General features: G+C 41.1%; 1 protein-coding gene across 1 annotated transcript in view; it reads left to right on the plus strand.

Moving 5' to 3' along the window:
- Positions 1-1,463: 1,463 nt before the first annotated feature.
- The window catches only part of plcg2 (phospholipase C, gamma 2), a 55,556-nt gene continuing 32,516 nt past the window's right edge, over positions 1,464-24,503 (plus strand). Inside the window, exons 1-9 of the mRNA XM_026172483.2 lie at positions 1,464-1,854; positions 18,102-18,293; positions 19,468-19,617; positions 19,946-20,039; positions 20,909-20,956; positions 21,744-21,828; positions 21,948-22,028; positions 22,122-22,165; positions 22,266-22,338. Of these exons, the coding sequence (XP_026028268.1) occupies positions 18,110-18,293; positions 19,468-19,617; positions 19,946-20,039; positions 20,909-20,956; positions 21,744-21,828; positions 21,948-22,028; positions 22,122-22,165; positions 22,266-22,338 (759 nt within the window). The 5' untranslated portion in view covers positions 1,464-1,854; positions 18,102-18,109. The remainder of the gene's footprint in view (positions 1,855-18,101; positions 18,294-19,467; positions 19,618-19,945; positions 20,040-20,908; positions 20,957-21,743; positions 21,829-21,947; positions 22,029-22,121; positions 22,166-22,265; positions 22,339-24,503) is intronic.

Here is a 24,503-nt window from a genome sequence, read left to right on the forward strand (position 1 = left end):
GGAGCCTCGTCATCTCGTCTCTCTATATACTGAACTGTAGCGGAGATGACAATAAAGTTTACTTTGACTTCAGCAGCGAGCAGGCGCACCGAGGGCTCTCGCTCACTTTTTGTGTATAGAGTTTCAAAAAAACATCGGTGCAAATTATAAGTCTGTATCATGATGTCTGGTGTTTTCGTGTTTGTTGGTTTGTTTTTATTTTGTTTTATTTTGCGAGTTGGTTATTAGATGCTGCTCCAGCCGGTCAGAGAATCCCCCGCCGCCCCGCCCTCTCCTCTCTGCGCTGCAAGCAGCAGGCGCACCTCGCAAACGGGAGGGCGCCCTTACTCCCAGCAAAAGGGCGATAGAAAACTGTTAGGATGCCTGGGTCGTTGACCCAGGGTTTTTGAGTTTATTATATTATTTATCATTTCTAGTCTTTGGTTTCTTTGAGTTCTGTCTTATGGTTTATGTCTCTGTCTTCTCTAGTTGCTCTGTCTCCCCTGTCAGCTGTATCCCCTTGTCTAGTTGGCGTCTCTGTGTATCCTTAGTTGCTATAACCCCGTGTCCAGTCAGTGTCTGTCTGCCCTGGTCCCATGCCTCTGTTCCCTCTGTTGCAGTGCCTGCATGCGAGTCTGTGTCTTTAGCTCAGTCTGTGTTATGTTTCCTGTTTTACTTTGAAAGTCTGTGTCTCATGTAAATGCGTCTGGTTTTGCTCCCCTGGTCTCGTTAGGCCTGATTTGCCCCAGCTGTGTTTCCCTCCTGTTACCCATTCCCTGATTGCTCCCTCTGTGTATTTAAGCCCTGTGTTTCTTTGTGTCTGGTTGGTGATCTACTGTCATCTTGCTGTGTAAGTTTATTTTTGGCGTCTCGGTTTTGTTACTGTTTGAGTTTAGCATTAAAGCTGTTTTGAAGTACACTCTTGCCTCTGAGCGTCTGCGCTTTGGGTCCTCCTTACCACCACTCCTGTCTGCACACAGCCCTAACCTGACAAAAACTGATCGGTGCCAATGCCATTCCCAATATGCACTGGCTGACGTCGGGGCAGCACAAGTACGAGCATTTTTTTTTTTTGCCGATGCCCGTGATGCCGCCCCCCACCACGATGCCACCCTGGGCAACCGCCCGTGTCGCCTAAAAACCACTACTGCCCGTAGTACAGAGTAGACAAAATCATTTTGTCTGGAATTAAAGTTCAATCCCCAATAAGTGTATCCAGACAATTGAAATCTGATGCTAATTTTTTTAAAACAAAGGCTTGCTAGGTGCCTTCCTGCCGTTACGCCCTGGTAATCCCAGCGCAGTAATTTTCTTCCCATTATTATTCCCATAAATCTGTGAATTTTTAAACAGTTTCCACTTTGTTTGTTTTTGTATTTATTCTGATATAATTAATCCCCCCCCCCCCCCGCATCCCCCTGTTGTGCCACCCGTTAATAAAAAACCTGGAAACGCCCCTGTTAGTTGACACTCGTAGGTCAAACAGCTGTGTGCGTGTTTACATGAGCGCGTGAGACTGTGAGAAGACTCCAACACACAGAGAAACGTGTTATAAACGACCTTTTACGACTTTTATGTGAAAACACAAGCCTGAGCATCAGAAGCGCTCATCCTGCAGCTCACTGCCCTCTCGTACTTTGCATAGATACCGTCCTTGCTTCCGGACTTTTTTATAACTTGCGGGCTATAATGCAAGTTAACTTTTACTTCCTTGTACACACACGCGGATAGAGGAACTGGCCGTTTTGCGGGTGGCCTTTTTGTCAGCGCTCTACATCCTCTCCTGTTTCACTTCAAAACTCTCAAATCATGATTAGATAGAAAACAAACGAGCGGCGACTTTGGGAGCTGTAAGGAATCGATTTCACTCACAAGGTAAGCCGGACACTTTACTTTTCTTTATTTTTTTTCCTTCTTTTCTGTTTTTGGTGTCAGTTTTCTAGCGACCGCGGTGTGACACAGTTCAGCTGGCTGAGGGGAAATCCGCTTTTTGCTGGCGGCAGCTGCAGCAGTGTGTGCGGGGCTGCAGAGGATGTGTCTGACCAGGCGGCTCAGCGTGGAGGCAACTCCGTGTCAGAGCGGGACCGGTACCTCCGAAAGCCTTCACGCACGGCGCACTTTACATTTCTTCTATGGGGAACTAGTTTTGAGGTGAACCGTTGGGTCCACGTGGAAGAGTTTCACCCATATTTAATTCCAATACTTCAAACTTCACTGTGTTGGTCAGGATAATAGACACGGGGCCCTCTGCGGCTTTAGTGTGGGGCTTTGTGTAGCTGTTGTGCCATTTTATTGTAGTTTTGCGCCACTTTTGTGAGACTTGTTCTATTCCATAAAAGTCGTTTTTGTGTGATATTGCATTTCCTTGTTGTTGCTTCTTCTCCTGCCTTGTTTGGGGTTATTTGTGTGCTTTTTGTCTTTGCTGGTCGTTTTACGTCAGTTTCACTGCTGGAAGGTTAGTTATTGAATATTAAGAGGTCGCAGATTAGTTGCTCTGCTAAAAATGTCTTGCATGAATAACTGTAATGAGATGATCTCATAATGTGGTTGTATTTTTAGGCAATTTTAAGTGATCTGTGCAGAAGACCTGATTTAAATCAGGGTGTGCACGTTATTTTAGTTCATGCCTCTTTCTCAAGTGTGCCAGACCATTAAAATCACAGCACCATAACCCGTAATGTCAGTATCTTTAAGTAAAGCACATTATGAGAACAATACGTCCTTAAAAAACTGTCAAATAACTAAAATATTCTTTTGGTTTTTTTTCCTCCTCAAGTTAGCAATCCATCTTTAAAACTGGAGTAATAGCGTCTATGTTTCCCACATTCAGTGACTCTGCTGTCTTTGGATCTCAGTGGAAAGGCACAAAGCTTTACATCTTCACCATTCAAACAACTAATTCACAATTCAGGTCTTTTCATGCCTGTGTGGCAATACTGGCATCACCACACCAGGAGCAGTGTGCTTTTTCTTTTCTGAAAAGGTCTTTGGCACAGGATTGTGTTTTCTGCATTAGATGTTTCCTCAGCAGCACGTTCACTGCTGCTAAACAAGTTTTATTCTATTTAGGGCCGATTTCTGATTTTAAATGGAAAAAAAAAATGTTGAATTTCCAGCTGTGCAAGGCACTCGTGTCAGACAACATGGCCCCTGCTTGGTGTGGTTGGCTGATCACAGGCATGGGCGACTGAACTTGCTAAGAGCATCACTGAGGCGGTGCAAATTCAAACCAGAGAACTGTTCAGAATCAGTGCTCAGACTTTTACTGGCAAACCTGTGGGGTCTGTAGATGCAGAGGGAGCTCCTTACAAAGACTGTTTTGGAGATCTTTGGCTACGTGGAGTGAAGGATTACAGGAATTCAACCAGCACGCAAGCTGCGGGAAATACTTGCACACACTCTTCCAAAAAGCCAGCGCAGCATTGCCTTCGTTAAACGCTGATTGGCTGTAAAGGTTAAACAGGAAAGGGAACGACCATAGAAGACTTTACCACAATGATAAAAAAGCACAAAAAACAACAAAGATCAAAGAGGCATGGTTAGAAGCAGAGACGGTGGACAGTTTCCACTGTTTTCAGTTTCACAACACCACCAAGGTCTCTGTATGTCGTGACATTTATCTTCTCTGTGGCAGGGATGAAGCTGAAGGACCAACAAGTGCACAGCACGAACACGAGTTTCTCACGTTAGTAGCTGTCCCTCAGATCTGTATCTCTGCCCCTTTGTCCACAGCGACAAGATGTAGACGTATTTCTGTAAATCCCAGTTGTGCTGGGACCATTTTACCCCTGATGGTGTTGCACTCAAATGTCCATCTTGTCCAGAGTTATGTGAATAAAGGCTTTCCTGCATGGGAAAAGATAAAAAACAAACACAATAAACCCCAGAATGTGAGTTCTACTGCACATTTTCAGCTCATCACAGATGCCGTCCACCTGTCCAAAACTCACAAGAATCGTTATTTGTCCTACAATATGGGTCAGAATTGAATCAAGTTTGCATTCAGTGTTCATGTAATGGGTCTAACACGAGGTCACCGGTTTGTCTCTGTCATTCTCTCTCACCAAACCTAAAGAACGCATCACTCTCTGTTTGTGCTTCACACACGGATCGTGAGCCAGATGAGCAGCGACATCTAGATTCCCCTTTATGATCACCAACGTTTGTATGAGGAGTTGTAATTTAAGGATTTTCTGAGCAACTGAAGTTTTCTTCCATTCTGTTGACTGCAGAGGTGAAGTATATCACAGACAAATTTGTCACATTTATTCAGGAATCTCTAAACATAATTTTCTCTTCAGTTTGCATCTTGATCATCATCTTGTGTCTCAAATTGTTTCTCAATTTCCTGGTTCCTTTTCTTCCTCTTTGCATTGCTTTTGATCAGTTTGAGTTCACACTGTGTCTGTTTTGTTTTTGGTTGTTGTGTATTGCTTTAATTATTGTGTCCATCTACGGTCATTCTTTGGCTCTTTGAGGGTCATTTTGCATCTGTTTCTTTTTGTGTATCATTTGTCATTTTGTGTCTCTTGCTTTTGTGGTTTGAAGTCCTTTTTGCCACACTGTGTCACCTTTTGCCCTTTTTGTATTTCGTTTGGGTCTTTTTGCCTCCTAATGATTTTGTCTGTCCTGTGTCTCTGCAGTTTTGCTTCTTTTGTCTTTTTTGTCATATTTTCCTCATTTCGTGTCTCTCTTTTGGGTCCTTATGTGCAGAGTTGCTATGTATTTTATGCTATTTGTTCATTGTGCATGCGTTGTGGTCATTTTTGAGTCTTTTGTCTTTCATTCTTCTTGCTCATAGCGCGCCTATTTTTGTATAAATATAGTATAAATATCCAGATGGAGACACAAATCATCTTCTATGAGAGGCAAATGACTTCAACAAGACATGAACAAATTCTAAAGAAATTCAAGGACTGAAAATAAGATTTCTGTTTGGGTTGCCATGAGAAACAATGAGACACCAAATTACCAGAAAAAGACTCAAATGGACCATAAATAGCTGCACGTTGCCTTCATTCAGCAGACGTGTGACCTACAGCTCGTAGTCTCATAACCTTCCTTGTCCTTTTCATTTCACTGAAAAACCAATGCAACGACGTAGCTGTAGCTCTGTGGAGCGCTAACACAGCCGTCTGTGAAAGTAAAGCACCTGCAGAGACGTTAAAACTAAACGACAGACCCCAGAGTCACCGTATCTGTATCGCTGCTTCTTTTAAGGGCAGATATGCGGAGAACATTTTCATGCACGTCCTCTTGATCGTATTGATGGGGCTAACGGGTCTAGCCTGTTCTCTTGTTCCTTTTTTCTCACAGCCTTTGGCCGTAGATGTCTGTTGAAGTTGAATGAATACATTGTTGGCTGGCAGGAGGGAGATGGCGAAATGCAAACAAACACCAACAGTAATGTTCGCGTCCACCTCGTGGATCTAAACTCACTGTTGATGTTCACAGAAACACGCTGCTCCAGCTGCTAATAATCATTTTACTTCACTACGGCGGTGTTTGCTTAAATGGTTAATATTGATCCTTATTATTCACTGACACCGTCCTGTGAACTGTGTGCGTGTAAGTGTGTGCAATCGGTTTGTAAATACTGCAGCAAGTAATTAACTGGAATATTTAGTTTTTTTGATATTCCAAATAATTTCCCAAATATGTGATGAGCAGTAAAACAGCCGCCTTGAGTCAGTACTTACAACATAATGTAAAGTGTTTCATCAGGTTAACTGGAAAGTTTAAGCAGACTGACTAATCTCAGTGTTGTAGCTAAATTTGTCAAAAAGTAAACTTTTTGCTGTTTGAAAAGTTCAAATCTGTGTGGCAGCCGTAGGAAATGGCTCTGCAAAAGATTTCTGCAAGAAAAATAGAATTTTTAACGCTTACCATTTGTTCTCTGCGTGAACAGAGAGGCCAGGCTTCAGTCCCCCGGTCTGCCCCGATTACCCACGCCGACGACGTCCTGTCCTTGAAAGTGTTCGCACGTGTGCGTGCAAGTCCATGAAATGTTTTGAATGACTTCTGATAAAATTTGGCTTCCATCCATGGAGATCTTCACGGCCCGCTCAACGATTTATTGGTGGAAAATTTACAAAAAGCCTTTTAAATTAGAAACTATGATCCTTACAAGATCAAAACTGCGTGGACAGAGCAACATGTAGGAAGCACCATAAAAAGATTTAACATAGCATGTCATATTTGACCTTTGACCTCTTCTTCAAGGTTAAAAGAATGATCTAAAAGTGATAATAATGCTGTTTGGAGCTCTTTAATATGGAGATACGTTTTCAGATCGTGTTAGCATGGGATACTTACTGAGTACAGCTGATTAATTTATTATTGTGACTTTGTTATCCACCTTACAGTAACAGGTTATTACTGTTCAAATATATAACAATTTAAATACATGTGAAATATTACTGAAAAAGTTCCTTTTTTTAGTTTTAGAAAAGAAAAATACACTTTTTAATTTTTAATATTAAAATGTAATTCAATAAGGTAAATAACTGTTCAAACTGCACTACAAACTCGTTAAGGACGTTAATGTAGAAAAAAGCCCCCAAAATGAACAAACTGTAAATAATTTGTTAAATCTCGTATCAGCTGGTAGCGTGATGTCACATATTTATTATCATTTATGCAGATGTTTGCAAAAAGAAAAGAGCAAAGTAACATTCTGCATATTTGGTGGGGTTTTTTTCTTTTCTTTTTTAAATGCATTTTAAAACTGTTTGATCCAAAGTTCATATATGTGTAATTGTTAAAGAAGCAATGAGCTAAAAGAGGCTAAACCACAGGTGTCCAACTCCAGGCCTCGAGGGTTTTAGATGTGTCCTTGATCCATCACAGCTGATTTAAATGGTTAAATTGCCTCCTCAACATGTCCTGAAGTTCTCCAGAAGTCTGCTAATGAACTGATCATTTGATTCAGGTGTGTTGAAACAGGGTGAGATCTAAAGCCTGCAGGACACCGGCCCTCGAGGCCTGGAGTTCGACAGCCCTAAACAATTTAGCAACTGTGTGAGGAGATAAATAATAATAATATCAAATCTCTTTCATGTGTTTATCGTAAAGCTTCAACAGTTAAACTTATTTGAATAAATGAGTCGAAATTAAGTTTTTTTGTTTTTGCCGCTTCAGCTCTTTAAAATCAGGTTTCATATATATTGCTGCAGTGAAGCGAATGCCATTAGATCTGCACTGTTAGTCCTCAGACTAAACAAGCTGAAGATGTCAGTTTGTTCTACTCTTTTCTTAAAAAGATGCGTAGCTAAAGTTGTTTTCATTACTGTTTAAATGGGGTTTTTGTTTCTCTGGTGCTTTTCATTCATATTTGGGTTGCATGTAAACAGACTCATTATTCTAACTTTCTTTTATGGCACAAGTGAGTGGATTAAAGTGAGCCACAGACTCAGTAATGCAGCCAAATTATGAATGCATCACCTCTGCGTAGGCCTGTGGGGTTTTGAGGAAGATGTGAGATAACGTTGTCCTATACTGCAGAAATGATTTGACTTGTGATAAATACCCAAATATTAAGACAATAGCCATACAGTTCATGTTGGGGATAATTCAATCCAGTAAAAACGCCGAGTGTAGAGCTTAGAAAGACCGACGGACACGGACATCTGTCCTCCTTCCTCTGCTGCTGCGGCGCATTCACTGCCTGCAGGTGTTGCTGCTAGAAAGTGAGAGGAGGCATTTCTCAGCCTGCAGCCAAGTTAAAAAAAACTGCTAGATTTGAGAGTGTGGCACATTAAGCAACCAGCTGTTCTATATACATACATACATACGGCTCAGCGTTAGCTCGGTCAGAACAAAACTGCACTCTAACTACGAGCAGAAAAACACCAAATAAGAAAATAGACTGAAGCTTTTTTAGATTCTAAATGACACTTCTGAAGCGAAACGTTGCACAGGCAAAAATGAAACTGTTACAGAGACAACAATCCTTTTGTGGAGTACAAGAAAAAAGCATAAAGGAAGTTTGACGTCTGTATGATTTAAAGAGCTGTAGCGCGTGTTGCACCTCACCCAGCACCTCAGGCTGATGTGTCATCTTCAAGGTGCAAATCTTCATGCTCTTTCTGTAACATGCATCTCTGTATATCTGCTGTTAATCACCCGTAAATGATTCTTTTGTTCCACAGCATCTTAAACAAGTTGCTTTAGACTTTAGCTGGTACCTCACTGCAAATATTGATATTAACCAACACGTCTTTGCTGAGGATGAGCTGGATCCTTCAGCCTCTTCAGTGCACGTGCTGAACTCAGCAACTTGCTGAGTTGCTGAGGCCACAGTGGCCTAGTTTACAGACAACCACAGACTGTATATAAAAGATGGGCACAGCGACACAAAGCCACATATAGGTTTTGGGACATGGCGGTTGCTGTTCTGGCTGCTGCTCTGTTACTTTTTGGAGCCAGAAGCTGCACTCGTAAACTGCACGAAGGACACATACATGATTTGTTGTTTTTGTAGTTTTGCCTCTTCGCGCCACCGCAGTGGATTTTAAATCAAACAATCGATATGTGATGAAAGTGTAGACGCTCAGCTTTAAGTCTTAAATACAAGGGCTCATTAACTGGCCACTCATTTTCAGAGGCTTAAAAGTAAATTACTAACATCATTTTCAATTTAAAAATGGATGAAAATCATTAGCAGTTCATAACTGAGCCCGTGGACATCCCTACATGCCGTTTCCCCCCCGAGATGCTCTGCCAGGCTTTTGCTGTGGCTGACTTCTCTTGCTTCATCTGTTGCACAGGTTGCTTTCGGCTCATTGTCCATCTGAACTTTGAAGTCTGTCCACACGGTTTTGCAGCATTTGTGTGAATCTGAGCAGAGTGCAGTCCTGTCCACAGTTCATCATGAGCAGTCACATCATCAGTAAACACCAGTAACACGGCCTCCATGACCTGTTCGTTACCTACTTCATACTTTTGTCATGTCGTTATGTCGGTAAAAACAGGTTAACCTCGGTTTAGTTAGTTCAAAGAGGCTTGTTTGGATGTTTAATCTGCTTCTTTTAAAGCCTGGGCATCTCTTGATGACAGCGATACTCCTTCCTCCTCATGAGTGTTCCTGACTTGGTTAGATGTTGTGAAATAGTTTTTCCTTAACCATGGAAATAATCCTGTCATCCACTTTAGTTTAGTCTTTGGTCTTTCAGTCTGTCGGTGCATTCCTTCTGTTTATGAATGAATCCGATTGTTTATATGGTCAGTTTCTGATATCTTTCTAACCGGTTTATTTTTGGTATTTCAGCCTGATGGCCTCCCTCACATGTACTTATATTGTTTTCAGCTCAAAATTACAGTTAAATGTGATAAAGAAGAGAAAGTCTGACTCTATTGTTGCATTATAGCTTTTTTAAATTTAAATCTTTTCTATAGAGATTTCTGAAACAGGTATAAATTCTATAAAAAGGTGGGGACCTTAACCCAGCGGTTCCCAACCCCCAGGCCATGGACCGGTACCGGGCCGCGAGAGTTGAGGCTCGGGTGTGAAATGAATGGTTTTCAGGGTTTTTTTAGCGTTATTTATTCATTTATTTATTCATTTATTTATTCATTTATTTCTTTATTTTACCATTTTTATCATTAACCTGGTTTCCCTGAGTCTTTTCCCGTGTGTTATTAATAAATCTTGGTTTTTTTTGGTACCAGTACTGGTTTTATTTCTCTTTGAAAATATTGTCGGACATAAACTGGTCTGTGGCACAAAAAAGGTTGGGGACCGCTGGGTTAACCAATCCCAAACCCCACCCATGACCTGCTGACCCCATTCACAGCAGTACAATGCTTAGCTGCCTACCATCCTCTTTAGCCAATACACTGGCTATGGAAGCATGTCATACAACCCAAATATAAAAACATGCAAAGTATCCGTGTAAATAGCAGCTTTGTGTTTCTATGAATGCATTCCTTTGGCACCAAAGGTGGTTTGGCTGAAAGAAACATCACATCCTCATTTCACATAAACACAAATCTTCCTGAAATGTTTTCCATACAGTCGTGCAGGATGTTCACCTGACTAAGGCCTCAGTTTGTGCTTAATAAGTATGAGGAAATTTGTTAATGTAAATAAGATCCTTAATAGGGACTGTCCCTCACTGGACTTCAGTAGGAAAAGCAGGGGCATAGTGCTGTAATTATGTCAGTTAATTATTCACCTTTCCTCAGAACACTGAAGAATGCTCAGTGTTTAATGTTTCAGCCGTATTCACAGGAAAGCACATCCTGGATTTTTACACATACAGACGTACTTTTAATCATATGTAAAGATAAAAATGGCATTTCTTCTTAATCTATGCTCTGTTTTGACTGTAACTCTTCACTAACATTTCTTAATGTACTGTATTCAGTGTTGTGACACACTTCACAAGAGGTAACTCAAAGTTTACGCAGCTCAAAGTGAAATCTTTCATGTTGGAGGCATGTTCAGTCTCCAAGCGGTTTATTTGTTCTGTTTTTTTTCTCCTTCTCTTCACCCAACCCCTGACAAACAATTGTTACAACTACTTCTACTCAAAGAGCTCAAAAATATTAGACACATTAACAATGTTATGCTGAAGTGCATGATAGTCACAGTGTAAGGAACTTTCAAAGTGTTACGTTTTTGTGGAAAGGTTTTCACAGTCTCTGTGCAGTGCTGTGAAAAACTGAATCATCTGAGACTCTACAGGCCTCAGCTGGCAGGCTAAGTGTTAAAGTTCATGAAAGGACCATTAGAAAAGGACTGAAGTACGGCTTTCTCAGAAGGGTTGCCAGGAGGAGGAAGCCTCTACACTCTAAAGAAAAAACGACAGTCAGGTTTGCAAAGCTGCATCTGGACAAACCAGAAGACTTCTGGAAATATGTCCTTTTGGACAAATAAAGCAGGATGCAGCAATGCTGCAGTGGTGGAGTCCTGACCTCAGCCTGACTGAAAGCTCCAGAGAGCTGTGAGACTGATGAAGTCATACAGAAAACAATTACTTCTTGCTGAATCATGAGGTGTAATTAGTTTTTCACAGGGCTGCATATTACAAGGTTGCTGCCTTAAAAACCTTTCTTTTACGGTGCAGTTTTAGCTCCCGAGAGAAACTTGTTAGAGCACTGTTGCATCACCTTCATTTGGGTACTTGGTCCTAGTGCACATTTACCTCACAGCACATTTACCTCACAGTGTACTGACTTCACCTCATTGCATAGTGAGTTGATAGCTTCTCCGCTACATAATAACAAGCTTGTTACGTTCCCTCAGAGTGACTTCTTTAGCTCAGAGTTAGCTGTTGCAACTTTGAGTTTTGTTACACCAGCAACAATATCCTCGAAAGGCCTCACCACCATAACTGTCTCCACCTGTGTGTCTCCAACCGTTTCAGTAGCGTACAGCTGCATGTCCCATCCTCTGCAGTGAGAGTAAGACAGAAAATCCCCCCGTGTCATAAATTTGCTTTATTTCCTTCGTGAAAACAAAAATAAGAGAAAAACTTTGTGATATTTTTAGAGGAATTATTTCTTTTAGGTGATTAACATCATTAACTAACATCATTCACTTGGCATTTGTCAGCATCATCAGTGAAAGTTGTGGCAACAGTGGAGATGTTACTGCACCATCCTGGTAGGTGTTTGCTGGATCTTTGTAACATCTGTGTAACAGCCAGTGTTGGGTAAGTTACTTTAAAATAGTAACTTAGTTACATTACTAGTTACTTCTCTCAAAAGTAACTCAGTTACTTCAAGTTACTCGTTACTTTCAAAGTAACTCGTTACTAGGCAAAGTAACTTTGGTTTTACTCAGAATTCTCTTGTTAATGTGTTGCTTCCATAACTTTGCAGTCTTCTAGCTTGCTTACTTGCCACAGTGCACTGTGCCACCTACCAATAGAAAGGAAAAAATAATGTGCACATTTCCACGAGAGAAATCCCACGCCTGGACCGTCATTGACTGCTGCCATGATTCTAGCCTACGTCACAGAGTCATGTGCGCCTTTTACATCCAACACAAAAACTGCAGTCGTGGTGCTTTCGATTGTACTCAGAACTCGGAAATTCTGCCTTCTGAATAGGAAGATGTAGGTAACACCAGACTGCAGATGAGCTGCTTACAGGGCTGGACTGGGACAGAAAATCGTCCCGGGCATTTTTACTAGAGACTGGCCCACCATTATAGGAAAAATCATAAAGCCTTTGAATGAAAATAAACACTGTTGTGACAGTGATGTACACTGTTCTGATGGTATATATGCATCAATCTATCAATCGTTTGTTGTAAGATTCAGATAATTATTTTTTAAAAGCTAGACATTTTAAATGAGAATAAGAAAGAAAAGTATTTCTTTGTGCCCCCCTCTCCCCGTTAATGCCCTACATGCCCCCTGGCAACACTTTACTAGATCCGCACCTGCACAGTTACCAGCTGTCAGCTACCTAAAAAAGGATCCTGGTGTTATTTATCTCTCAGAAACAGTTCATAACTTCCCTTCAACTCATTCATGTGACCTAAAAGGTAAACCTGTTTCTCCATCACAGCTCTGATGATTCAGTAAGGACATCTCCTGGTTTCATCTTCATGTTTCCCTCTCACCAGATAACCAAACCATATCATGACCAGCAGCTTTACAGCTGTGGCTCCAGCAAACATCAGCTGATACTAGAAATTAATATTAAATAAATTCTAACAACAGCTGATCAAGCTTAAACGTGCTGCTGTTGTTTAGCGCGACTGGTTTCCTCTTTCGGCGCAAAGTGGGCAATAAACAAACAAGAGAGCCGATCAGCTGATCATTGATCAGTTTCATGATTGAAGTAGAAACAGGAGAGAGAGAGGGTGAGAGGATGAGAGAAGAAGAGGCAGCTGTGCAGCAAAGACACAGAATAACTCCAGCTTTGTGCCTTTTCCATTGTAGCTGAATTACGGGACAAACTGTTCCTTTTCACCTCAATAAGAAACGCGTAATATTTTCTCTGAATACCAGACGGGACGGTTGGCAACTCTAATAACTTATGAACAAAATAAAGTTCAACATCATTAACATCATAGCACCCACCCAGCTGTATAGAAACTCCGTCATGCTAGCTAGCACGCAGTACGGAAAAAGTCAGAATAACGAAAATAAACTCCACCTAAACCTGGTTCATATCTGACCCAGAGAGACTGCAGGTCATAACTTCTTACCTGAAGTTCAGTTCACACTTGGACCGGCGGCCGCCTCGGGTCTCTTTTCCTTCTGCGTCCCTTTTCCTTCATCCACCTGCTGCCTCCACCACTTGCTAATGTTACTGAATCTGTGGAAGCTCCGCGATGCCACCACACGAAGTAACGAGTAACGACCCCATCTAAATCCTAGTAACGACTAACGCGTTCCTGGTTTTGGCATAATAACTAGTTACCGTGCTCGTTACCACAATAATAATGTAGTTACTGTAACGTGTTACTTAATAATGCGTTAGTCCCAACACTGGTAACAGCGAAGCCTGTCGACGTTACAGTAGGTTGCAGTTAGCTGCAGTACCAGCAGAGGGAGATATTTTATTTTAAGCCGATATGAAAATAATGAGTTTAAACAGACTTTACTAACACATGTAAATGCATATTAGCCACCTAGCTTAATCGTTCCTGGCATGTATTTCATACCTTCCTTGTTCACTAGCGATTTCTTGGCTTTAAATGTATCATCTCCCCCTGCAGGTGGGCTGCTTGGACCGGCGTGTCTGTTACGTGCTTTCCCGTGAAATTAGGTTGCTTGGAGACATTGTTTGGCCTGACAATAACAACAACAAAAAAGAATAACAAACAAAAGCTTTCAAGCTTGTCTAAGTTTGCACTGTGTCATGCACACCAACAAACCTCATGCTTCTCATACTGACCACACCCTCCCAGTTTGGTGATTTCTCTGATGTGTCAGTGATGCTGCCTGCAGCCCAGGCATGCAAACTCTAATTGTAGTTTGCTTCTTAAATGGAAATGTCATTTTAAAGCTTTTGAGGGTAATGGTATGTAGATGTTGTCTGTCCGTCTGCAGGCGTCTTGAGTTAAAACTGAAAGACGTAACCTTGGTATGCAGGACTGAGATAATTGTGATTGAAAATCGAATCAAATTGAAAGCGAACAGATTTTGGACAGTTTATAGACTGTATTTTTAAGATGGCACAGCATCTTCACACAGTGATTTCTGGAGGCTTGGGGTTTACACTTTGACCTTCTTTTTTTTGAGTTAGAAGTAGACACTAGATGAGTGTAATGGCGTACAGGTGCAACACACAGGTACACATATGCCTGCTAGTCGAGTTTCAGGAGTGGAATTAGCGGCGCGCTAGCTGCTACAGCTGCCTGGACCAGCACACATGCCACTCAAAGCAGCTTCTCCCTAACTTAACACAGTTGTTAGGAAGGGGGAAATGTTCGGCAGAGGTCAGTTTTTTATACTAGTCTGCAAACATGCATATTTGTGCTGCAAGTCCAAGCATTTAACTGTGGGGATCTGTGGCCGACTCACTTTGGAGTCAGCCTCAAGAGGCAGCTAGAGAAACTGCAGCTTTTTGCACTTTGCGACATGAGTGCTTATGTAATAATGTACATGGGTTGAAATGTCAACACACTGACCGGAGTTGCAGCATGTGTGATCTCAACTTCCACTTCCTTTTGTATTCTGCTGCCTTTCTGTTAGCACACCCCGCAAATGAGATGAAGATATGAAAAAGCAAAAATAGAAATGGTGCCAGATGTGGAGTTTGGACGTGGACCCACTCGTCAGAAAAGACGTGGGTGAGGTCAGCTTCCCATTTCAGGCTAAAGTAGAATCCAGATATAGTGAAAGAATTAACGTGTCGTCACACGGCTCAGAACATGGACATTCCTGTGCAGTGACCTGGATTCAAGTGAAACCATAAAGTCTGAAAACTGGGATGAGATGTAAATGAGTGATTTCTGTTGTTTGTCGTCAGCACCGTGTCAGCCAGAAGGGTCTGAAGCGACATGTGGCTATCGCAAGTCTCCCAAAGCAGCCAGATGACTGTAAGACACGCAGAACTACCACAAACCACACGGTCATGTTGCTATAGTCGTTTTGCTTCACCGGCTATGTATCATGCAGATATTTTGCATCTCCTAGTAGTTGTTTTGTGACTCTCACTGGTTGTGTTATATCTGTTTATGGCCAATTTGCATCTCTTCCTATCTTTGTGGTCATTTTGCATCTCCCAACCTGAATAAGAAGTAAAAGTTCACACTATATGGCTCGTTGTCCTGGGCAGTAATCCACACGTGCATTTATTCACTGTTTTCAGATCAAGTATGTGCATTTATTATTTTTTCTTAATCGTATGTGTTAGTAAAAAGCATCATACATTTCTTGTCTGAAGAAGGGACACATCAGTAGGGATTCTGAATAGACTCTAAATATCTGTTTCGCCTCCTTGTGAAACCGTTGTGTAGTTCAAAACTATTTTTAGGCTCTTGTGTTGTGTCATTGAGGGTCTTTATTTCCTATCAAGTATTCTCATTACCTGCAGATCTGCTGTGTTTTCCTTGCACCCCCTTCATGCCACTCCTAAACCGAGGGGTTCCACAGAGTTCAATCCTGGGTCCATTATTATTGTCTTTACATTAAATGATACCTGCTAAAGACTAATCTTTTAATTGCATTTATTATCACTTTGAAAAACACTTACTTACAATAAGTTCATTTACAGAAATGGCTCACAGAAAATTGTACTGTATGAACCTGTTAAAGGAATACAGAAGAGTAAAAACAAAGGAAACAATAAATGTCTTTAAAAACGATTTAATGAAACAGAACTGGGATGAAGTGTTCAGAAACAGGATGCGAATGGTGCTTATGATGAATTGCTTAGAATATTTACATTATTGTATAATACAAACTGTCCAATAAAGCAATATAGTAGAAAACATGAATATACGGACTGTCCACGGATAACAAAAGGTCTGCAAAAGAAGGAAAAATGCACTATACAGAGATTTCTTAAGAAAGAGAACCAAAGATACTGAAATTAGATATGAAAGATATAAAAATAAGTTAATGAATATACTTAAATATAGTAAGAAGGAATTGGGTAATAATAGAAATAATATTAAAAGATCATGGGAAATACTGAACAGTGTTATAAAACATGGGGCTGGACTAAACAACCATCCCACGTATTTCAGTGTTTCAATGAATATGAAGAATATAATATGGATGTTGTAGCAAACAGCTTTAATCATTTCTTTGTAACTGCTGAAGCAAATTTAGCAAGAACGATCACTGATCCTGGGACAGCAGAGGATAGACAGAAATCCTTATTCAATATTTCTCACAGCTGCCGATGAAAATAAAGTTTTTTAAATTGTCAAAAAATGTGAAAATCAGAAATCCTTGGATTGTAATGATACTGATATTCTTTGAGGGTATTTTAAAACCATTTACTTACATTTCAAACTAGTCGATTTTCAGAACGAATGAAAATAAAAAGTTATAGCTCGGGCAACAAACACCGATTCACAAACTACAGGCCTGCCTCTTTACCTCAGTTCTCAAAAATACTTGAAAAACTGTTTAACAACCGACTGGAAAATGTATAGATAAACTACTCACCGAGAGTGGGTACGGCTTCAGATGAAGAAGATCAACATCATCGGCACTATTAGATCCAACAGAATACATCACAAATTCCACAGACAAAAATCAATATGTGGCCGGGTTGTTCATAATCTTGAGAAAAACATTTGACCCTATAGATTAGGATATATTAATAAGAAAACTGGAACTTTATGGTGCCAGAGGCGTCGTTTTAAACTGTGTTCTGAATTATATAAGAGACAGGAAGCAGTTTGTGAAATGAAAGGGTTATTGCTCTTTATGTATGGGCATTGCTTGTGGTGTACCCCAGGGCTCAGTTTTGGGCCCATAATTCTTTAACTTATACATCAAGGACACCTTTAAAGTGTTCAAAGTATTACAAATGTCACTCTTTGCTGATGATACAAACATTTCCTGCTCTGGTGATGATCTGGGACAACTAACCAAATAAATGAAGTTCTTTACAAAAACACATTGTCATTAAATTTGAATAAAACTAAACTGTGTTATTTGGTAATAGCAGTTTAAGTACAAATGTTAACATTCAAATGAATGAAGTTGATACTGAGTGAAAATACATTTCTTGAGGTAATAATAGATGAAAAACTTAACTGGAGAGAATAAGATATGATATATAACATATAATCATTCCAAAGTATCAAGAAGCATTGCAGTACTAGTAATACTATTGCAATGCTAGTTGCATTACTAGCATTGCAATACTAATCCAGTCCAATGCTGCTAGTATTAGACTGGACTTCATATTTTCCACTGTTCACTGGTTTCACCTTACGTAAGCTATTGTGCAGAGGTCTGGGGCAATAACTAAAAAACAACATTGCATTCACTGTTTACTCTTTTTACAGTTCAAATCATCCACACTGCAGGTTACAGGTTATATACACACTCACTACTTTCTCACTGTTCTTTTTGAGAGAAGGAAGTTATAACTTAAGGTGTTTTTGTAACTTCAAGCTGTGACTGTGTGATACCGGGAACAGTCTTTGTGTTTCTGTGCGTGCAGTGAAGCTGTGGACCAGTCCGAGTGTGGAGTTGAGGCAACGTCCAAACATAAAGCAGTTTAAAAAGAGTTATAAAGAAAGGAAAATGCTGAAATTCAGTGAATATCTCTGTTTAGCTTGTGCTTACTGTATTATGCAATTAACTTTAAAAAGTGGAGGTATTGGACGGTGGGAGGAAGCCGGAGTACCCGGGGGGAACCCACTCATCATCGTATTTCGTAACTTAAATAAAGGCAGGATTGATTGAGTGATGCCTTCTGGAGTAAAGGATGATTTATGGAGCAGGAGGAGAGGTTTGTTTCTCGGTGAGTTTGTGGGAAAAACATACGCTCTGCTTTAAAGGCTATTGCAGGATTCATAAATGTGTCACAACAGGGAGGATTTTACTCTAGTATGCACCAGCTGCAAGGTGCCTGTGATGACTGATGGGTTAGTTGTTGTTTAAAATAGTCTCAGCCAGCAAAAACTCATGTTTCCACGTTTTCCTAATTATTCAAACGTCACGCTTCGGCTTTCTCCCACCCTGTGTCAGCTGCAGAGATGGCTCGTTTGGGGCAGCAGGGCGAGATGACTGAGTACAGGAAGATCGTGATCAAGCGGGACCTGGAGATGGGCGTGGTCATGACGGTGTTTCGGCAGAAGGCAGAGCGCCTCACTGTGCAGGTCATCATGGAGACCCGTCAGGTGGCGTGGACACGTACCGCGGACAAGACCGATGGCGTCTGTAAGTATTTGAGTCTCAGTTGTACGACCTGAGGGTCCCACTGTTGTTTCCTCTGTAAGGCTTGTTGTCATACACCGTGATGCTCCAGCTCAGAATCTGTCAGGTTTGGTTCACAACTTTCAAAAATGGGTTCATCTGAAGCAGGATGTGACATGTTTTAAACCACACCATCCACACTCCTTTCTCTGTGACCTTATTTCCCGTTTCCTAGTATCTATATAGCGGATGTATGTAACCACGGTAACGTCCGCCAGTGTTTTGGGCATTTTAAAGCCACAGTGTTACCATTTTGGTCACTGCCTCATTTCTGTTTCTTTTCTGTGACCCTATGACTAATCACAACATCCCTATAAAAACAAATATCAAACCACACCTCAAAAAGCCAGGAGGCACATTAGTGTATAAGAGGTACCACAGCACATAGAACAGTACCTGTTATCTCCTGCACTTCACTGCTCATTGTGTAGTTTTGAATATCAGCTTCATGAAGCTTCAGAGATGACTGTGGCTAAAAAAGGAAGTTAACCATACATCATATACTCCAGTTTATAAAACAATGTGCATGTTTTGTCTAAATTTCTCCTTGATTGTGTGATTTCACTTTATTCTTGTATATGCATTTGAGGTATTTTAACCTTTATTTGATGGGACAGTGGAGAAAGACACAGAACATAGCCTCGAATCCTTATGGCATATGGGTCACCTGCTGAACACAGGGTGACTCCACTTTAAAAAGGAAATAAAAAACGAGTTTATCATATCTGTGCACAGAGGCCTGATATCTCATCACATGGCTCTGGGGAAAAGATGAGTTAATTATCCTGTTTGTGCGATATAATTGGTAAATGGGGTGGCTGTAACTGAGGTGGTCAGCTACTAAGTGCAAAGTTAGTGGTTCGAACCCAGTCTGCATGCCAAATATCCTTGAGCAAGATACTATGTGCACATAAGCTCCACCCCCTGTTTGTAGTAGGTTTGATAAAGGGGAGGATGAACTGAGGGGCCCAGTGTTAGTCCAAATCAAACATTTCTACTTTAGTAAAGTCTATGAATAAAGTCTAAGTTTGGAAATATGCATTAAAGGTCTCCTTCGGGAATGATGATGGTTGTATAGTTAAATCACATCCTTTAAAAACTGTAGCTGCTTTAAAGAAACACGTGTGCTGCGTTTCAGTGGACCTGTCTGAGATCCGGGAGATCCGTCCGGGAAGGAACTCCAAGGACTTTGAACGCTTCAAAGATGGGAAGGACAAGCGCGATGAGAGCACCTGCTTCACCATCTTTTACGGCTCCCAGTTTGTTCTCAGCACCCTCAGTCTGGGAGGTGAAGCTTTATGGATGTTCCATGCAGTGTTTATAACAGAATTTAGTAGCATCAGAAATATGTATCTGCTGCACAACAAACTCGTAGTTGCCAAGTGGATTTGCGTGATGTATTTGCATCTTCTTTTCATTTCCCACGCTTGCTGTTAAGTTCTTTTGAAGCTTTTCAGTGCATAAGTGCACCTGTTGCTCCAGGAAGTGCCCAGTGCAGGCTAATTTGTTTTAGGGGTAAACGGTAGTTTTGGTGTTACCTATGTAATATAACCAAATCCACTGGTGTTTTCACGAACACATCTTTGAGTAATGAGTCTTTTTTTCTCACTGTGCAGCTGATTCTGTGGATGAGGCGCAGAAATGGCTGGTGGGACTTGAAATGCTGAGGGAGGAGACTCGGGCATCACCAACCCCGGTGCTCATAGAGAGGTAGCCGTGCACGCTGCAGTGTTTACATCACCTCAGACACTGACATTTATTCATTCTGTGAAGATGTCCTCCAACCATAGCTGCCTCGAATTTAAAGCAAAACATTACCCTAAGGTAGCGGTGTCAAACATGTGGCCTGGGGGCCAGAACTGGCCTGGAAAAGACCAGCCTGCCAGACAGCTTTGGAAAATGTAAAAGATGGCAGAAAGTTTTGGACTTTTAACTGTATTTTTATATGTTTTGCAGCTTTTCCTGCTGATAAACACCTCCCCCGAGCCATTTCATCTGACACCGAAGTATTTAAGTGACAGATAAACATTTAAATGACAGGAAAGTTCCTGTTTTTCACTGTCTACTATATAAATTGTGGTTTTAAAAAAAAAAGAAAATAATTTTTGCAAATACAGCACATTGTGGCAGTGAGCTACCAGAAACCTTATCACGTAGAAAAACTGAGAGGTGCTCCACTTCTTTATCTTATATTAAGATATTTCAGGGTTTAAATGTGCAGTCAAGCATCTTTAGAGCGACAGAATGTGAAGTTTCACATGTTCGGCCCACTTAACTTAACAAAGCGGGCTTTAAAAGTAAAAATGTGAACTGTTTGAGGTCTTTGTTTTTCCATGATCTAAACATAAACTACACTTTTATCAAGTCTTTGCTTTCAAATGTTACATTATACATACTGTTAGGATGCACCTAACAATATGAGTCATGCAAACACCTACAGACACACACAGACACCCAGCTGTGTTTCCATGACTTAACAGGACACACACACACACACACACACACACACACACACTTCCATAGTTATTTGTGGCTGTGCTGCTCTGATCATTGCTCTCTCTGTGTTATTGCCCCTCCAGCTGGCTGAGGAAGCAGATGTATTCTGTTAATCAGACCAAGACAAACAGGTATGCTGAATATAAAGATTACCTACTAACTGTTTAGTTTATGATACTTACTAATATTTCTTTTTTTTTTACAAAATAAATCCAGTGGTTTTACCAGTGTGCTGCAGCCCCGATCTCTGGTCCCACCAGCACTAGCGCCTGTTTGCCTTCAGCCACCTGCTGTGTTTAATATGGATTCTTTAAAAATGAACAGAAGCTAAATATTCCAGCTGGCTATATTTAACATGTAGCTAGATGTCTCGAGCTGAAGAGTTAGTGAAGCAACAAACTGTGGAGAGAGCATGCTCAGTTGCTGCGACTCTGTGGTCCACGCCCTCCTGCATGCTCAGAGCGTGAAATGACTGAATGTCCAAACTGTTGTATGGAACACATAAACAGCACTTGACTGTGTTCATCATGTAACAGGATGAGAAATTAATTGGAACAAAGTTGAAATCACGGCAGGACATAAGTCTGGTAAACCTGTTCATGCTGATCCGACCCTTTAAAGTTTACCCATAATGCACTTAGCGATGCAAGCTTCTGTTACTCTGCAATGCGTCACAGATAGTACTACCCTGTGTTACTGATGCTGCGCCTTTCAACCCTGGAAACTTTAAAATTTCTTGTGGATGTAATCTGGATCTCAGAATAATTTCACATTGCATACACTTGTAAAAAAATCTGTTCTATACCTGATGTTAAGTGGGCTTTTTTCTGCACACAGGACAGTGTCTGAACATGCTATAACCAGTAATAATAAATGGTTTCCAGTCTGATCACACTGGGTTTTTTGTCTCATATCCAGCATCTCCTTGAAGGAACTGAAGGCACTGCTTCCTTTGATGAACTACAAGGCGCCGAGCTCTCGCACTTTGAAAGAAAAGTTCCAGGTATTTCCACTTTGCGGATGCATTTTTAAAAACATAGTTAAACCCCCTCAGAACACAAAACAGTCGTCTGCAGCTGCTCCCGTCAGCTTGATCACAGTTTTCATGCTCTGCTTTCGCAGGAAGTGGGCTCGAAGAAGGATCGCCTGGACTTTGAGCAGTTTCATAAATTTTATAACCTTCTCATGTTTGAGCAGAATGAGGTTTGTATGAATGAATGACATCACATAATATCACCAGACACAGGTTCTTGTTTTTGTAGCCCTTTCATTCATGCTGGGTTTGTTTTTTCTCAGATTCTTGACGAGTTCAAGAAAGAATCCTGCGCCTTCATTCTGGGGTGAGATCCCGTTTCCTCTCGTGTAAATAATAGCGATCTGATGAAGGATGCTCTGACGGCATCGTGTGAATGTGTGTTCCCTCTCTTCTCCGTCCTGCAGTAACACAGACAAACCGGATGCTTCGGCCGTTCTCCTGCACGATTTCCAACGATTTCTCATCTATCAGCAACAGGTAAACAAGCTACAAGGAATAACGAGCATGTCGGACAAGCCGTGACTATATTTAGGGTGAGGATTATGCAGGAAGCAGACACGGAGCAAACCTGGCACTCGAGGAATCCTGAGTAGAATTTGGAAACTTTGAAGGTGGAAAAGAGCCAAACAGATTAAATATAACCAATCATCAGTGTTGGGTAAGTTACTTTAAAATAGTAACTTAGTTACATTACTAGTTACTTCTCTCAAAAGTAACTCAGTTACTTCAAGTTACTCGTTACTTTCAAAGTAACTAGTTACTAGGCAAAGTAACTTTGGTTTTACTCCGAATTCTCTTGTTAATGTGTTGCTTCCATAACTTTGCAGTCTTCTAGCTTGCTTACTTGCCACAGTGCACTGTGCCACCTACCAATAGAAAGGAAAAAATAATGTGCACATTTCCACGAGAGAAATCCCACGCCTGGACCGTCATTGACTGCTGCCATGATTCTAGCCTACGTCACAGAGTCATGTGCGCCTTTTACATCCAACACAAAAACTGCAGTCGTGGTGCTGTCGATTGTACTCAGAACTCTGAAATTCTGCCTTCTGAATAGGAAGATGTAGGTAACACCAGACTGCAGATGAGCTGCTTACAGGGCTGGACTGGGACAGAAAATTGGCCCGGGGAATTTGACTAGAGACCGGCCCACCATTATAGGAAAAATCATAAAGCCTTTGAATGAAAATAAACCCTGTTGTGACAGTGATGTTCACTGTTCTGATGGTATATATGCATCAATCTATCAATCGTTTGTTGTAAGATTCAGATAATTATTTTTTAAAAGCGAGACATTTTAAATGAGAATAAGAAAGAAAAGTATTTCTTTGTGCCCCCCTTTCCCCGTTAATGCCCTACATGGACCCCTGGCAACACTTTGCTAGATCCGCACCTGCACAGTTACCAGCTGTCAGCTACCTAAAAAAGGATCCTGGTGTTATTTGTCTCTCAGAAACAGTTCATAACTTTCCTTCAACTCATCCATGTGACCTAAAAGGTAAACCTGTTTCTCAATAGCTGATCAAGCTTGAACGTGCTGCTGTTGTTTAGCGCGACTGGTTTCCTCTTTCGGCGCAAAGTGGGCAATAAACAAACAAGAGAGCCGATCAGCTGATCATTGATCAGTTTCATGATTGAAGTAGAAACAGGAGAGAGAGAGGGTGAGAGGATGAGAGAAGAAGAGGCAGCTGTGCAGCGTAAACACAGAATAACTCCAGCTTTGTGCCTTTTCCATTGTAGCTGAATTACGGGACAAACTGTTCCTTTTCACCTCAATAAGAAACGCGTAATATTTTCTCTGAATACCAGACGGGACGGTTGGCAACTCTAATAACTTATGAACAAAATAAAGTTCAACATCATTAACTTCATAGCACCCACCCAGCTGTATAGAAACCCTGTCATGCTAGCTAGCACGCAGTACGGAAAAAGTCAGAATAACGAAAATAAACTCCACCTAAACCTGGTTCATATCTGACCCAGAGAGACTGCAGGTCATAACTTCTTACCTGAAGTTCAGTTCACACTCGGACCGGCGGCCGCCTCGGGTCTCTTTTCCTTCTGCGTCCCTTTCCCTCATCCACCTGCTGGCCTCCACCACTTGCTAATGTTACTGAATCTGTGGAAGCTCTGCGATGCCACCACACGAAGTAACGAGTAACGACCCTATCTAAATCCCAGTAACGACTAACGCGTTCCTGATTTTGGCATAATAACTAGTTACCGTGCTCGTTACCACAATAATAACGTAGTTACTGTAACGCGTTACTTAATAACGCGTTAGTCCCAACACTGCCAATCATACTGCAGCCAGCACACGTCCAGGACCAGCTGAGTGGTGGAATTCATCTTTCTTTTCACTGTCATAGCAAAGATATGGGTAAATGTACTTCTATTTATTATAATTGTAACTAGTGTGGCATTGGTTCATCTGGTGTGATGAACAGGGATACTGTACATGTCTTGATGGGTACTTAAGTGAAGCTGTAATGTGTTTACGCAGTGCACATGTGTGTGAGAACGACAGTTTGCAGGGATAAAAACGTTTAAACGTTATTTGGAGGCAAAGTCAACAAAACTTCTGAAGCTTTTAGAATTTTCTGGTGATTCTATGCATGCAGCTTTAAGTCATATTATGAATC

The sequence above is a fragment of the Astatotilapia calliptera genome, chromosome 7 (genome assembly GCF_964374335.1).
Source record: "Astatotilapia calliptera chromosome 7, fAstCal68.1, whole genome shotgun sequence".
In the NCBI taxonomy this organism is placed as follows: Eukaryota; Metazoa; Chordata; class Actinopteri; order Cichliformes; family Cichlidae; genus Astatotilapia; species Astatotilapia calliptera.